Genomic DNA, 15,844 nt, shown 5'->3' with positions numbered 1-15,844 from the left:
CAGTCATGTGACTCACTCCAGCCGCAGCCCCCTCGGAAGCCGCCAGGCCGGAAGTAGACGTTCAGATCTGGACTCGGCGGCGCCGACTCCACATCCGGGAGAGGAGAGGAGAGCGGAAGTGGCGTTGGTCTGGCCGGAGCCCTTGGGTGGATTTGTTAGGCGTGGAGAGGGAGTGATGTCTTCCAGGCTCGGTGCAGTACCCGCCGTGAGTTTCTCGGTTTGACCGTTATGTTTTAGGGGTAGCGCTGTCGAGCCCGCAACACGCGGTCCCTCGCTTTTGTGCCATGCTCAGAGTTGGTTTTATCAGAGCCCATCGTAGGCCCCACCCTTCTAGGTCAGATCTACCTGTCTCCCTTTTTCCCCCCAGTTACCGCTGACTGTTCCCACCTCCTTGGACTCAGTTCTTCGCTAGATTGCCATTAGTTTCTATTTCTTTTATATCCCCAGTACCTCCCATATCCGTTGTCCTCTCTTTTCGCCTCCCTTTTAGAGCCTCTATCTGGGACGGGGCTTTGAGAATGGGGAAGATGAAGGCTATGGTGTTGTCACCTGCCTTGGCTGGGTAGGAAGACAGGACGACACGCTTTTCCAAAAAAGTCTTGCTTTCTTCCGTTGGAGGTAGTTGCCCCGGGAGAGCTTCATTTCTTCTGGGCACAGGGGGATTCGTCTTTTTGTGGTCAAGGTTCAGCGGTCCCTAGCATTCACTCATGTGCTTGCGATTTGCTAGACTCCGGAACCCACATCCTTTAAGCACCAGAGGAGCACGAAGATCGTGGGAGCTAAGAAGTAAGTGAGATTTTCTGGGGTCCATTTATAATTGTGTCGCCAGCGCTGTCCAATGGAACTTTTGTGATGATGAAAATGTTCTGTATTCCCGCTGTAAAGGACCGTAGCCACGTATGGCTTTTGAGCACTTGAAATGTGGCCAGTGTGATTGAGGAACTGAATTTTAAATTGTATTTGATCTTAACTTAAATTTAAATAGCCACCTATAGTTAGTGCCTACCTTGATTGGACAGTGCGGGTCTAAACCTAATGTAGGGGAGAAGAACCTAGCTTGCAAAGAAAAGCACGAATTATATTAAAAATGGAAGGTATGACCTAGTGTAGCCTCGCATATCCTCAGACAACAAGTATGTACTCATGAATACATTGATGAACATGGGAAGGATTGATAAAAATGCCTGGAAGAAATCCTTTTCTTTTCAGACTGCTTGGCTTTAAGACTGGTTTATTACTTTGTAGACCGAATGTGCTAACCTTTTTCATATTTGTTATTACAAAATAGATTCTTATTAACTAGATATTCACTGAAAGGGTTAATTCATTCAGATAACATTTACTAAATATCTGGTATGTGCCAGCTCTGTAGTAGGTTAGATATACAGGCAAGAAAAACACAGAACTAATAATCCAGAAGGGAAGATAGGCAAGTACATCAACATGATACAGTGTAATTAAATATTTTTAAACAGGAATTTAATATAGCATTTAGGGAGGGGGAGTGATAGTTCAGAAGGGAAGAGTTGCCAGAGCAAATCACTTCTAAACAGACTTGAAAGTCAAGAAATAATGCAGTTAGCATAAGGAAAAGGTATTTTTCATAGAGACAGAATGTGAACAGGTGAAAGCATTTAATGGAATAATAAGTGGGTAATTGCTAAGAGATATAAAGAATAATAGGTCCTCATCTATTAATCTGAGTCAGAATCATTGGAGTTAGGGTATAGGAATCCTTATTTTTAACTGACTTTATAGGAGATTGTGAAGTTTGAGAACCATTGGGGAGAAGTGAGACTAGAAGAGACTACAGGATGAAACCCTGGAGAATGTCAGCATTTAAGGATTGGGTAGAATGAAGGGAGGCTGCAAAAGAAACCGAGATGAACCAAAATAATTTTCTAATGAAATCTAAGTAGTTGCACCTAGAGAATGAACTACGGTCTTGTAAAAATTTTTGGTAGATCGGAGAGGAGTCCAAAATAGGTTAAACTTTTCTTCCTTGTGATTAGAAGCTGAGACTGAAAAGTAATGCCACAGACAACAAATTGTAAAGTCACTACAATTATGATCATACTGTTTGAACTTTTTCTTGCCATAGTTATGGTAAGGGAAGTTTGAGATTAATTGGAGTTTTTGCAAGTAACCAAATACCCTCATTGGACAAGTATTGTAAAATACTTGATAATTGGTTTTGGTGAGTCCTCTAAAAATAAAAGAGGCCTAGAGGGAGGGGTTCTCTAACCACATTGACTTAATTCCCAAGATGCTAATCATGCTGATCACGTGCTTGTACTTATTCGTGAGACGGGATATGCGTCTGAGTCCTACACTGACCGTAAAGAAATTCCTATGAGGACCGTTTACTAAGAGGAGTCACATGGGACTTGACTCTTAATGGCTTGTTGATACTTTCAAGTCTTCCTGGTAGAGATTGGTCCCATTGTTTTGGAGGGTGGGTTTTGGCGCAGAGGACTGCCAATTCTTATTAAAAAAAATTTTTTTTAATACTTTTATTGAGGTATCATTGAAGTACAAGATACCATACATTTACATATTACATACCCACAGTTTACATATTTAAAGTAGACAGTATGATCAACGTTGACATTTGTAAATAACCATAACACTGTCAGCACAATCAAGATAACATTTCCATTTCTCCCAGAAGTTTTTGTGTAATCCGTACCTTCCTCTGCTCCTGTTCTGGACACCACCGACCTTTTTCTGTCACCGTACAGTGGTTTGCATGTATAAATGCAAATCATATAGTATGTTTTTTATATAAATGAAATTTTATATAAGTTATTTTATATAAATGAAATCATATAGTATGTTTTCTTTTTGCATGATTTCTTTCACTCAATATAATAATTTTTGACTGAAAATTAGTTTTTATTGCTGAATAGAATTCCATTATGGATATACCATGATTTGTTTAGCTATCTACCTTGATGGACATTTGGCTAATTTTATTTTGGGGGTATTAAAGCTGCTGTGAACATCCACATACAAGTCTCTGTGTGGAAAAATGTTTTTTCTCTCTTGATCAATGCCTACGATGGTATTTATTTACTAAGATATACCATTTTAGGTTGGTTGGGCCATATGTCAGGATTATGTTTACCTTTTTAAGAAATTACCTGTTTTCCAAATTGGTGGTATTATTTTATATACCAGCAGTATATGGGAATAAGCCTTAAATTTTGGCCATTTATGGGTGTAGAGTGGTGTTTCATTGTGATTTTGATTTGCATTTTCCTGATGAATAATGATGTAGAACATCTGTTCATGTGCTTATTAGCCATTCATGTATCTTCTGCAAAGTGCCTGTTCGTATCTTTTGCCCATTTAAAAAGTTGAGTTGTTTGTCTTACTATGGAATTGTAGTATTTTTAAAAATTCTGTTCTGAGTACAGTTCCTTTATCTGATAGATGTATCTTGAATATTTCCTTCCAGTCTCTGGTTTGCATTTCATTTTTTAATTGTGTCTTTTGAAGACCAAAAATTATAAATTTATCATTAAAAATGATTAAAATGTTATTATTTTTTCCCTATCCTTCTGCTTTTTGTATTCTGTTGAGGAAACTTTGCCATCCCTAATTGCAAAGATTTTCTCCTTTGTTTTTTCTAGAAGTTTTCTAGGTTTTACATTTAGGTCTGTGATACATTTAGAGCTAATTTTTTGTGCATGGTGTGTCATAAGAATCAATGTTAATTTCTTTTTATTATTTATCCTGTTGTTAATACTTCCCTTTCCCTATTCAATTACATTGGCACCTTTGTCAGAAATTATTTGAATATATATATGTGTGGGTCTGTTTCTGGACTCCTTATTCTGTTCCACTGATGTATGTATCTATCTTTTTGCCAATACTAAACTGTCTTGTAGGATTAGAGTAAATCTTGAAATCAGATAGGAGAAGTCATCTAACTTTATTGTTCTTTTTTAAATTTTTTTTTAGCTATTCTAGGTTCTTTGTCTTTTTATATAAATTCTAGAGTCAGTTTATCAGTTTCTATAAAAAGAAGCATGCTAAAGTATTGATTGGTATTATATGGAATCAGTAGACCAATTGGGGAGAGTTGCCATTTTAACAATACTGAGATTTCTGATTTATGAACATGGTATATTTTTCTGTTTATTTAGATCTTTAACTTCTCTCACCAGCATGATGTAGTTTTCATTATAAAATCTTGGTTATCTTTTGTTAGATTTGTTCTTAGGTATTTTATGTGTTTTTCATGTTATTATAAATGATACTATTTTTATAAGTTCATTTCTAGTTTGTTGTTGCTGGTATCTAAGAATACGATTGATTTTATGTGTTAACCTTGTGTCCTGACACTTGCTTAATTCATTTTTAGTTCTAGTAGTTTTTCTATTTTTTGAGATTTTCTTTGTAAACAAACATATAATCTGCAAAAAGGGGCAGTTTTCTTTTCTCCTTTTTTGATCTTTATGCCTCCTCCTCCCCTTTAAAAAGGTTAAAAGGGTGCCTAGGTGTCTCAGTCGATTAAGTGTCCAGCTGGTGATTTCTGCTCATGTCATGATCTCAGAGGTTCCAGATATTGAGCCCTGAGTTGGGCTCTGTGCTGATAGCAAGGAGCCTGCCTGGGATCCTCTCTCTCACTCTCTCTCTGCTCCCCCCCCCATAAACAAATAAACTTAAAAAATAAAAAATATATATAAAGAGGAAAAAACCTTATTGCAGTGGTATTCAACAGTGGAATCAACCATTCTGGGTCTAGGGGTTTCTTTTTGGGAAATTCTAATGATAAATTAAATTTCTTTAATAGATCTAGAGCTTTTTAGAGTTCCAGTTTCATGTTATGTCAGGCTCGATGCAGGGCTCAACCTCACAAACCGAGATCATGACCTGAGCCAAAATCAAGAGTTGGGTGCTTAACTGACTGAGCGACCCAGGTGCCCCAACAATCTGACTTTAATTGGAGTGTTGAGACCATAAACATTTATTTATTTATTTATCCATCTATTTACTTATTTTTAAAGTTTATTTATTTATTTATTTATTTATTTGAGCAATCTCTACACCCAATGGTTAGAACTCATGACCCGAAAATCAAGAGTTGCATGCTCTTCTGACTGAGCCAGCCAGGTGTCCTGACCATAAACATTTAAATTAATTATTGATATGGTTAGATTTAGGTTTGTTATTTTATTATTTGTTCTCTGTACCCTATTTTTTTGTTCCTTTATAAATTATTTTGTTTTTAATTTTTTTTTTAGTCTTTATTTATTTTTGAGAGAGAGAGAGAGAGAGAGAGAGAGACAGAGGGCAAGCAGGAGAGGAACAGAGAGAGAAGGAGACACAGAATCTGAAGCAGGCTCCAGGCTCTGAGCTGTCAGCACAGAGCCCAATGCGGGGCTTGAACTCACAAAGTGTGAGATCATGACCTGAACCGAAGTCAGACGCTTAACCGACTGAGCCACCCAGGCACCCCTATACCTTATTTTGGATTATTTAAATATTTACTGTCTGATTTTAGTTTATATATTTAATTTTTGCTGTTTTCTTTCTTTTTTCTCTTTCTTTCTCTTGTGTGTAGTACTTGCTTTAGGATTTACAGTATACATATCTGTCGTTTCATAGGCTACTTAGAGTTTGCGTACTACCACCTTGCTTAAATGTAAACGCCTTACAACCATGTAGATTCCTTAACCCGGTCTGCTGACCATTAAGTTATAGCTGTCATATGTATTACATCTACCTATGTTGAAAACCTTGCCAGATAATGTTAAAGTTTTGTTTTAAAGAGGGTTTTTGGGGTTTTTTTTTTTTTAAATATGTTTACCCATTTCTTTTGTTCTTTCTTCATTCTTAAAAACCTAGCTTTCTGGTATCATTTTCCTTCAGCTAGAATAATCTCCTTTAGCATTTCTCATAGAGCAGGTCTGCTGACAACAAATTTTCTTTTCTTTTTTTTTTTTTTCATCTGAAGAAGTATGCCTAAAGGATATTTTCATGGAATACAGAATTTCAGATTGAGAAATTTTTTCTCTCAAGATTTTATTTTTTTTTATTTAAAAAAATTTTTTTAACATTTATTTATTTTTGAGACAGAGAGTGGCAGAGTATGAATGGGGGAGGGTCAGAGAGAGAGGGAGACACAGAATCTGAAACAGGCTCCAGGCTCTGAGCTGTCAGCACAGAGCCCGATGCAGGGCTCGAACTCACGGACCGCGAGATCATGACCTGAGCCGAAGTCGGACACTTAACCCTGAGCCACCCTGGGGCCCCAAGATTTTAAAGATGTTACACTGTTTTCTGTTCTCTTTGGTTTCTTTTTTTTTTTTTTTTAAGTTAAAAGAAAATCTTTTTAATGTTTATTTATTTTTGGGAGAGAGCGCACTAGCAGGGGAGAGGCAGAGGGAGTGGGGGACAGAGTATCAGAAGCAGGCTTTGTGCTGACAAGCAGAGAGCCTGATGCAGGGCTTGAACTCACAAACCATGAGATCATGACCTGAGCTGAAGTTGGACACTTAACCAACTGAGCCACTCAGGCGTGCCTGTTCTCTTTGGTTTCTATTCAAAGTTTTGTGGTCATTCAAATCATTGATGTATATATATACACACACATACATATGTATACATATGTACATATGCATATACAGAAATATAATGTTATTTTTTTAAATTGGTTTCTAGATTTTTTTTTTAACATTCGGTTTTGAAATTTTTCATTAAGATGTATCTGGGTGTATTTTTCTTCGAGTTTATTTTCTCGAGTATTTGTTGAGCTCCTAGGATCTGTAAATTAATGTCTCATTAATTTTGGGTGATTTTCCACCATTATTTTTTTCAAATGTATTTTCATGCCACAGACTTTTTTCCTTTCCTTTTGGGATTATGGCTACACTTAAGTTAGACATTTTGATGTTGACCCACAGGTTGTTGGGGCTCTGCTGAGTGTTTTTCAGTCTTTTTTCTCTTTGTTCTTCAGATCGGTTAATTTCTATTGATCTGTCTTCAAGTTCACAGGCTCTTTCCTTTTTCATCTCCATCCTGTTATTGAGCCCATTCTGTTTTTATTTCAAATACTGTATTTTTAGTTCTAAAATTTCAGTTCTTTTTTTTTTTTTGGTTTCTGTTTTCTGCTGATAATTCCTATCTTTTCCTTCACTTCAAGTGTGTTTTCCTTTATTTCATGAAACATAGTTATAATAGCGTCTTTAAATCTTTGGTAGTTCTAACTTCTGGATCATCTTGGGGTGACATTTGTTTGTTATCTGTTCCTTTCAGAATTATTCACATTTTACTGTTTCTTTGTATATTGCATAATTTTGGAATTTATTCCTAATATTGTGAATGTTATTTGTATAGACTTTGGGTCCTTTTAGAATCTTCTGGGAGATCATTGCTGTTTTGTTTTATTTAAAAAATTTTTTTTAATGTTTATTTTTGAGAGAGAGACAGAATACTAGCAGGGGAGGGACAAAGAGAAAAGGAGACAGAATCCAAAGCAGGCTCCAGGCTCTGAGCTATTAGCACAGAACCCGATGCAGGGCTTGAACTTATGAACTGTGAGATCATGACCTGAGCTGAAGTCGGACACCCGACTAACTGAGTCACCCAGGTGCCCCATCATTGCTGTTTTTATTTTAGCAAGTAACCTGTTTACTGTTCAGACCATAAGTTCTGTCTTGTCTTCTGAGGGTATTGGTTCAATCTTAGTTCCATTATTAAAAAAAAAAATTTTTTTTTAATGTTTAATTTTGAGGGAGGGGAGGGGCAGAGAGAGAGACACACACAAGAATATGAAGCAGGCTCCAGGCTCTGAGCTGTCGGCACAGAGCCTGATGCAGGGCTCAAACTTAAGGACCGTGAAATCATGACCTAAGCCGAAGTTGGACACTCAACCAACTGAGCCACCCAGGTGCCCCTTAGTTCCACTCTTCTAAGTCTCTGCTATGATAGTTGAAGTCTGTTTTGAATAGTTTAGTGGTTTGTTGGAGACTTTTTCAGGTGTTTCAAGTCTTGATTCATTTCTCCAAGCTTTTGCTACATTGGATTGGGTCTGTCTTTCACTAGTAGCTCAGGGGTTAGTCTGAGGCTTGTGCAATTTGTTAAAATTTGAAGCCTTTGCTAAACTGGCTTGGGTCTGCTCCACACATACATGGCTTAGATTAAGCTGTGATTTGTATGAATTCAGACAGAATTATGCGATTACCTTCTTTGCATGTCTCTTCTTCACAGCTCTCTCACACCTTCTGGTCTATAGAGACCCCTTTTCCTAGTTTCTCTGGTCAGAAAGAGAGTTTTTGTTGGAATGTAGGCCGCCCATGCTACTCTACAAATGGGCCCACCCTTATTGCAGAGCCACATGTGAGGGAAAACAAAAAAAAAAGAGGGGGGGGGGAAACACATCCCATGGGAGTCACTTCTCCCAGTTTTGACTTCTCTCCACAATCCACCTGCTTTGTTTTCTTTTCAGAATCTAGGATTTTTAGTTGTAATAAGCAGGAGGGATGGGCTGTAGAGGGCTTATGCACCATGGCTGAATCAAGACTTTGCTGTATTAAATTTGTAATTTTGGATCTCATGTGCAGAGAAGTGAAAATCATTCTTCCCTGCTCAGAGTATACTGACATCATCAGTCCCTATTATTTTTTGTTTTACCTGTTTCCATTTCCATCTCCTTCCAGAGACAACCATGTTAGCAAGTGTGACATTTGTCCTTAAATATTTATGAATCTTTGTAAAATAGCTAGTGCTGTTTACACGTATATTTGTTTTTAATTTACCAAATTGACATTAGTCTTGTTCTGTTTCTTCTGTCATTCAACAGTATGCTTTTTGGTTATGTTCATGTCTCTATGTGTAGAAATGGTTTATTGCTTCTAACAACTACATAGTATTCCATAGTAGACATGTATCACATTTTACTTACATATTTCTTATGAATGGTCACCTAGGGGCACCTGGGTGGCTTAGTAGGTTAAGTGGCCAACTCTTGATTTTGGCTGAGGTCATGATCTCACAGTTCACGGGATTGAGCCCCACATTGGTCTCTGTGCTGACGGCATGCCTGCTTGGGATTCTTTCTCTCCCCCCCTCTCTCAGGACCGCTTTTGTGCCTATGTTCACACTCTCTCTTTCGAAATAAATAAGTAAACGTTTAAAGTATTATATTGAATCTGCCAATTTACGTCTACTACAAAACCTTAGTTCAAGTCCTTATCATCTCTTATCTATTCTATTACAATAAACTGCTGCCTCTTCTCCCTTTATTCACTTTTCCTCCATGGGTCATCTAATGTATAGCATCCAGAGTGATCTTTCTGAACCATAAACCTAACACATGCCTCACACAGATCTTTAGCTGGAGAAGGATGTCTCAGAGGTTCTCGGACCACACTTTTTTTTTTTTTTTCCAATGTTTATTTATTTTTGGGACAGAGAGAGACAGAGCATGAACGGGGGAGGGGCAGAGAGAGAGGGAGACACAGAATCGGAAACAGGCTCCAGGCTCTGAGCCATCAGCCCAGAGCCCGACGCGGGGCTCGAACTCCCGGACCGCGAGATTGTGACCTGGCTGAAGTCGGACGCTTAACCGACTGCGCCACCCAGGCGCCCCCGGACCACACTTTTGAGAACTGCTGCTCCTCTGTGCATTCTGAGCCTCCTAGAAGATAACTTTGTAATTACTCAGTCATGTTTGTTAACTACATAGTGACTGGTCTTAAATTTGGGAATTTGGATCCAGCTGTGTATCAGACTTGTCTGGCCAGCTTACCTCAGACAAGACAGCACCCTTCCTTTAACTGTGGGAACTAAGAATCATATTGCCTAAATAAGACAGGACAGCCCTGACACCAGGTTTAGGGAGGAGGCTAAGGGAGAGGGAAGATGGAGCAGACTAGAGCCCTACAAACTGTTTTTTTCCTTCTTTATTCTCAGGGGTACTGTTTAGTTACTGTCCCTCTCTCAGAGAAATAGAGGTGCCTGGTTACAGATCCATGGGATCTTCTGAAGGGTCGTAGAACAGCCTATTACTTTGACTACTTTCTTTTCTTGGATCAATCTAGGAAAGAATGCCTACTTGGACTGCAGAGTGAGCACTAATGTGTACTGCTTTCTCTTATCACAATAAAGTATAATAATAATTTTATATGTTGCCTTTGTTCAACCATTGTAATTGTTAGATTACAACCTAATCCTGTTTTTATTATCAGGCTTCTTAGGTTTTGCATCGGTTACCAACTTCTTATGATATAAAATAATTAATAGGAACTTTACTCTTGTGGTATATATATTTGTGTCATATTAATAGCAGGACCCAGTGCTCCATAAAGGATAATAGTTTCCAGTACACTATTCCTCACGATGACTCCTTAAGCGGCTCGTCGTCTGCTTCTTCATGTGAGCCAGTGAGTGATTTTCCAGCATCCTTCCGAAAGTCTACCTACTGGATGAAGATGAGAAGGGTCAAGGCAGCTGCTGCTTCGCGTGTTGAAGGTACCAGTATCTCTGCTTTATTTCAAAGACAGAGCATTCTCTAGGTAGCTGTTGTAAATGGTTCTTAAAGTATTAAGCATCACGTATGTTTCTCACATCTGTGTTAGGCTGTCACACACTGTTAAGCTTTGTGAACTGTCCTTTTATTTTATTTTTTTAGTTTTTTTTTTTTTTTTTTTTTTAATTTACATCCAAATTAGTTAGTATATAGTGCAACACTGATTTCAGGAGTAGATTCCTTAGTGCCCCTTATCCATTTAGCCCATCCCCCCTCCCACCACCCCTCCAGTAACCCTCAGTTTGTTCTCCATATTTATGAGTCTCTTCTGTTTTGTCCCTCTCCCTGTTTTTATATTATTTTTGTTTCCCTTCCCTTATGTTCATCTGTCTCTTAAAGTCCTCATATGAGTGAAGTCATATGATTTTTGTCTTTCTCTGACTAATTTCACTTAGCATAACACCCTCCAGTTCCATCCATGTAGTTGCAAATGGCAAGATTTCATTCTTTTTGATTGCCGAGTAAAACTCCATTGTATATATATACCACATCTTCTTTATCCATTCATCCATCGATGGACATTTGGGCTCTTTCCATACTTAGGCTATTGTTGATAGTGCTGCTATAAACATGGGGGTGCATGTGTCCCTTCGAAACAGCACACCTGTATCCCGTGGATAAATGCCTAGTAGTGCAATTGCTGGGTCGTAGGGTAGTTCTATTTTTAGTTTTGTGAGGAACCTCCATACTGTTTTCCAGAGTGGCTGCGCCAGCTTGCATTCCCAACTGTCCTTTTATTTTAGAGTGAAATTCTTACTCCTCTAGGTTATACGGGTATCAGCCTTTCCTCTTCAAATGATTTGAACTTCTTTCCCATTATACCAATTTCATCCTCTGTTGACGTTTAGCGGCCTTTATTATTCATGGGGAACAATTGATCAGTTGGGATGGAGAACAGTAAAAAAATGAAATGGGGAGGTCGAATGAGTTAGTGACGTTTTACCAACTTCCCTAAAACTGTCACAGACACTTCTGTGGGGCTTGTGTTTGCTGATGATCTGTCCTGTGATGACCTTGTGAGTGTTTTTTTGTTTTTTGTTTTTTTTTTTTTTTGTGAGTGATATTTTGAAGGCTGGCCAGTATGTTCACTTGTAAGCCATACTGAGGGTTTTGTTTGTTTGTTTTTGTGTGGTATTTCAGGGTCAGGTGGAGTATCAACCAAAGGAAAAAGGAAACCCAGGCAGGAAGAAGATGAAGACTATCGAGAATTTCCTCAGAAGAAGCATAAGCTTTATGGTGAGGGAGTAACTTTGCTAATTCTTTTCCCTTGGGTACCTTGGCTTTATTCTTCAGGGGTAAAAGGGAGAGAGACCTGAGGTTTTGGCCCTTGGAGCACTGCTGAACCCTTTGATTTTTTGGCGAGGAATGGCTTTCATCCTACCTGACTTTTTTGTTTTTTTCCTGTCATAACTTTTTTTTTTTTCACATTTGCTCATTTTTGAGAGACAGAGAGAGACAGAGCACAAATGGGGGAGGGGCAGAGAGAGAAGGAGACATAGAATCCGAAGCAGGCTCCAGGCTCCGAGCTATCAGCACAGAGCCCAATGTGGGGCTCGAACCCACGAACTGCGAGATCATGACCTGAGCCGAAGTCGGATGCTTAACTGGCTGAGCCACCCAGGCGCCCCTATTATTTTTATTTTATTTTTTTTTAAATATGGAATGCTTATATGTGCTGCCGAAGCGAGCACTTTTTAAAAAAATTTTTTTTTTACATTTATTCATTTTTGAGAGACAGAGATAGAGCACAAATGGGGCAGGGGCAGAGAGAGAGGGACCCTGTCATAACTTAAGGGAGACAGTTGGTTGAGGGAGTGGGACATAGGGTGTTGAGAAGAGATGGGAGGAAATTTTGATAGTAACAGATTGGATAGCAAAGGTGATATGTTGGGCTTCAAGTTTCTGTCTTGTGTCAGGGAGGAAGCAACGGCCTAAAACTCAACCTAATCCTAAATCCCAGGCTCGTCGTATTCGGAAGGAACCACCAGCTTATGCAGCAGGTATGTTTTCTGTTGGAAGCTTTGGGGTATCAAGGTCTTGCACTCTGGTTTTTTTTTGTTGTTGTTGGTCAAGGAGTGATGTTATAAAGAGTTTCTTTAAGGAGGCAGTTATTAAGGGTATGGGTTTGGAGGCCAGTCAGACCCGCCTTTAAGTTTTGGCTCTTAACTCATTTTCTGGTCTGCCTTCATCTAGTTAACTTCTGCAGGCTTCAGTTACCTTGTCTCTAAATAGGGATAATGAAGGTAGTCAGAATTTTCATGGAGACTAAATGGGGATAAAAACATTTAAGAACATCTCAGACACACAGGAAACAGGAAATTGGCTGTTATATATCTAAGTATCCCATTATTATATGCTGCTGTGAAAATGTTGCCCCATTGTTGGTTATACGTCAGTAAAGCTAGAAAAAAAAATGTTGCCCAGTTCTTTAAGCTGCTGGGCTTTTGAATGGTTCTCAGATGGTTTTTGTCGTGGAGGACTGAGTAGGAGTATCAGAAACTCCTCATTGTCTGAAAAAAAATTACTTCTAGAAAGAGTCTTTTCCCCAGGAAGGAAAAAAAATGATACTTTTACTAAATTCCAGGAATACATTTTCTGTTTCTAGAGAATTCTGCAAATTATGAAGTGTTTCTTTCTCTGCTTTGTAGGCAGTTTGGAGGAACAATGGTACCTAGAAATTGTGGATAAAGGCAGTGTCTCCTGTCCTACCTGCCAGGCGGTGGGGAGGAAGACCATAGAGGGCTTAAAGAAACACATGGAGACCTGCAAACAGGTTAGAGATTTTGTGGCGTTTCATAAGGGTTATGACCTTTTCCCATACCTCAGACAACTATCGCTATGTCAGTGTGCTGATTACTGTGGAGAAGCAGCAGCATTGTGTTACAAGGAAAACAGAGGCTTTAGAGTCTGACAGACTTGGGTTTGAATCTTCATTTAGCCACTTACTTGTTGTGTCATTTAGCTTTTTATGTGTGAACCTTGGTTTTCTCATTTATATTACAAATTATACAAATAATTTTATGTAGTCCCTGAGGGGATAAGAAAGAATACATGCTGAGTGTCCACCCCGTTACTCGGCAAATGTTGGCACTCAGTAAATGGTAATTCTTACTCCTTTAAAAATGAGTTACTTTTACTTCTTTACCCTTGAGGATGTGACACTGAGGTTGTGGGGTTTTGAGATTCTTTGGGTTTGGAAATAAAGGAGACACAGACGAGAGCATCCGGGTAGGACTTTGTTACATTCTGTTTCTCTGTTGAACAACTTGACACTGAGCAGTATTTCTTCCTGTAGGAAATGTTTACTTGTCATCATTGTGGGAAACAACTTCGTTCACTGGCAGGGATGAAGTATCACGTGATGGCAAATCATAATAGCTTGGTAAGAGTATCTTCTGTATGAGCCTGTGTGTGTTTGGATGTCTTTACTTAGATGAGTGCGGATAACCCAGTGGAGGTGTCTAAGGCTCTGGGGCTTTATAGGGGTGTAAGAATACCTTTTTGATAGAAGTCATGCACATGAAACCTTTGCGGTGGGTATTTGTGTGTTTAGGTTAGCCCCAAAGGTTCGTCTCCTGGAAGATAGAGGCTCTGAGCTCTTATTTGCATTACATTTGCTTCCTTGTCTGTCTAGGAGAAGATGGAGAAAGCCAGGAGTCAGATAACTAAGCTTCATGGGCATCGGCTTAGGTGCTAGTCCAGTCCTTGATTCTCCTATGATACAATTTTTTTCTGTATCTGTCTTTTCCATGAATCATCTGCTTGTTTGCTTGTCTTGCTTTCTAGCCCATTTTGAAGGCTGGAGATGAAATAGACGAACCAAGTGAGAGAGAACGGCTCCGAACAGTTTTAAAGAGACTGGGAAAGCTCAGGTGCATGCGCGAGGTAAGAGCCCAGGGACAGTGTCTCCTTCTGCCTGGAGTCTTGAATCAATGTCTTTCTGTTATTTTGTTCCATTTCTTCTCTCTTGTAGACCTGGTTCTGTGTCCTCTTACAGCGTAAGAGTGGCTCCTGCTTTTCCAGCTGTTTTGAATTCATTAGTAGCTCTTTATTTTCTTTCTCATCTCCACAAACTTATTTCCCCCCTCTTTCCCTTTGTTCAAAGGAGTTTCTTTACCATCCTTTTTTAGTGTGATGAAAAGGATCTTAGTATTCTCACTGTGAGGAGCTTTGCCATTGCTGGGTGTATGATACTGGGGTGGAGTCGAGTCACAGACCAGAGAGGAAGCTCTGCCACAGGGGAGACACACGGATCCAGTTTACTGAATGCCAACTAAACTGATTGACTGTCACGGTTGGTGGTGGACAGGACAGGCGTTCGGCCAGGCACAAGGGCCAAGGAAAGGTTGTGCCAACGGGAAGTGTTGGAGAGGGTCTAGTGATACCAGAGGATCTATTTACGTGAGGTGGTGGTTGAATGCTTTGTGGCTGTTGAGAAATTGAGAAATCATGTCAAAAGATGTAAGATTATAGTTCAGGCCTTTCTCCTGTGTTCAGAGTTGCTCTAGTAGCTTCACCAGCATCATGGGATATCTGTACCATGTCAGAAAATGTGGCAAAGGGGCTGCAGAGCTGGAGGAGATGACCCTGAAATGTCACCACTGTGGAAAGCCATATAAATCGAAGGCTGGACTTGCGTATCACCTGAGGTCAGAGCATGGGCCTGTGAGTACTGATTACTTTCCAGACCCTGTTTGGGGATCTGTTTTTTGGGGACTCCTTACTCCGACATCTTCCCATACATCCGCTGTTCCTTATTTGTATCCCCTTTTAATCTTTGAATACTTTTGTTTTCCTTTCCTTATTTTTCCTTGGTTCTCTTATTTCTGCCTTTTGAACATAATTAGGTTAGAGAAATCAAAGTTCAGCGTGTAATCTGTGCAGAAGTAAACTCATTATTATACTTTTAAAGTTTAAGGCATTCCGATTTAGCTAGAAATTTTGTGGAAATTTCTGTCCGGCTGGTTCTTCCATTCCAATTTTTTTGTCTTGATTTTTTTCCCCCTTGATTACATTTCTAGGCTTCCCCCACCTCATGTTTCTTTTTAGAATTCAGTTTCAAGGTATAATTTACATATGATAATTAACGTTCACCCTTTTAATTTTTTAATTTTTATTTTTTTTAATGTTTATTTTTTGAGAGCGAAGACAGTATGGGGGGGTGGGCGGAGAGAGAGAGGGAGGCACAGAATCCGAAGCAGGCTCCAGGCTCTGAGCTGTCAGCACAGAGCCCGATGCGGGGCTCGAACTCACGAACTGTGAGATCATGACTTGAGCTGAGGTTGGACGCTTAACCGCCTGAGC

The 15,844-nt window shown here is 39.3% G+C and overlaps 1 protein-coding gene across 2 annotated transcripts in view; it reads left to right on the top strand.

Annotated features, from left to right (window-relative positions):
* The first annotated feature begins 69 nt into the window (after nt 1-69).
* ZNF512 (zinc finger protein 512) overlaps nt 70-15,844 on the top strand; it is a 34,294-nt gene continuing 18,519 nt past the window's right edge. The window contains exons 1-9 of one of the 2 annotated variants that reach the window (XM_030311409.2): nt 70-205; nt 728-786; nt 10,298-10,482; nt 11,681-11,776; nt 12,457-12,540; nt 13,189-13,313; nt 13,836-13,922; nt 14,327-14,425; nt 15,038-15,205. In XM_030311409.2, coding sequence (XP_030167269.1) covers nt 176-205; nt 728-786; nt 10,298-10,482; nt 11,681-11,776; nt 12,457-12,540; nt 13,189-13,313; nt 13,836-13,922; nt 14,327-14,425; nt 15,038-15,205 — 933 coding nt within the window. In that variant the 5' untranslated portion in view covers nt 70-175. The remainder of the gene's footprint in view (nt 206-727; nt 787-10,297; nt 10,483-11,680; nt 11,777-12,456; nt 12,541-13,188; nt 13,314-13,835; nt 13,923-14,326; nt 14,426-15,037; nt 15,206-15,844) is intronic. The other variant, XM_030311410.1, reaches the window with a different exon arrangement.

This window comes from Lynx canadensis, chromosome A3 (assembly GCF_007474595.2).
Source record: "Lynx canadensis isolate LIC74 chromosome A3, mLynCan4.pri.v2, whole genome shotgun sequence".
NCBI lineage: Eukaryota > Metazoa > Chordata > Mammalia > Carnivora > Felidae > Lynx > Lynx canadensis.
This window is presented reverse-complemented; position numbering and strand designations above follow the sequence as displayed.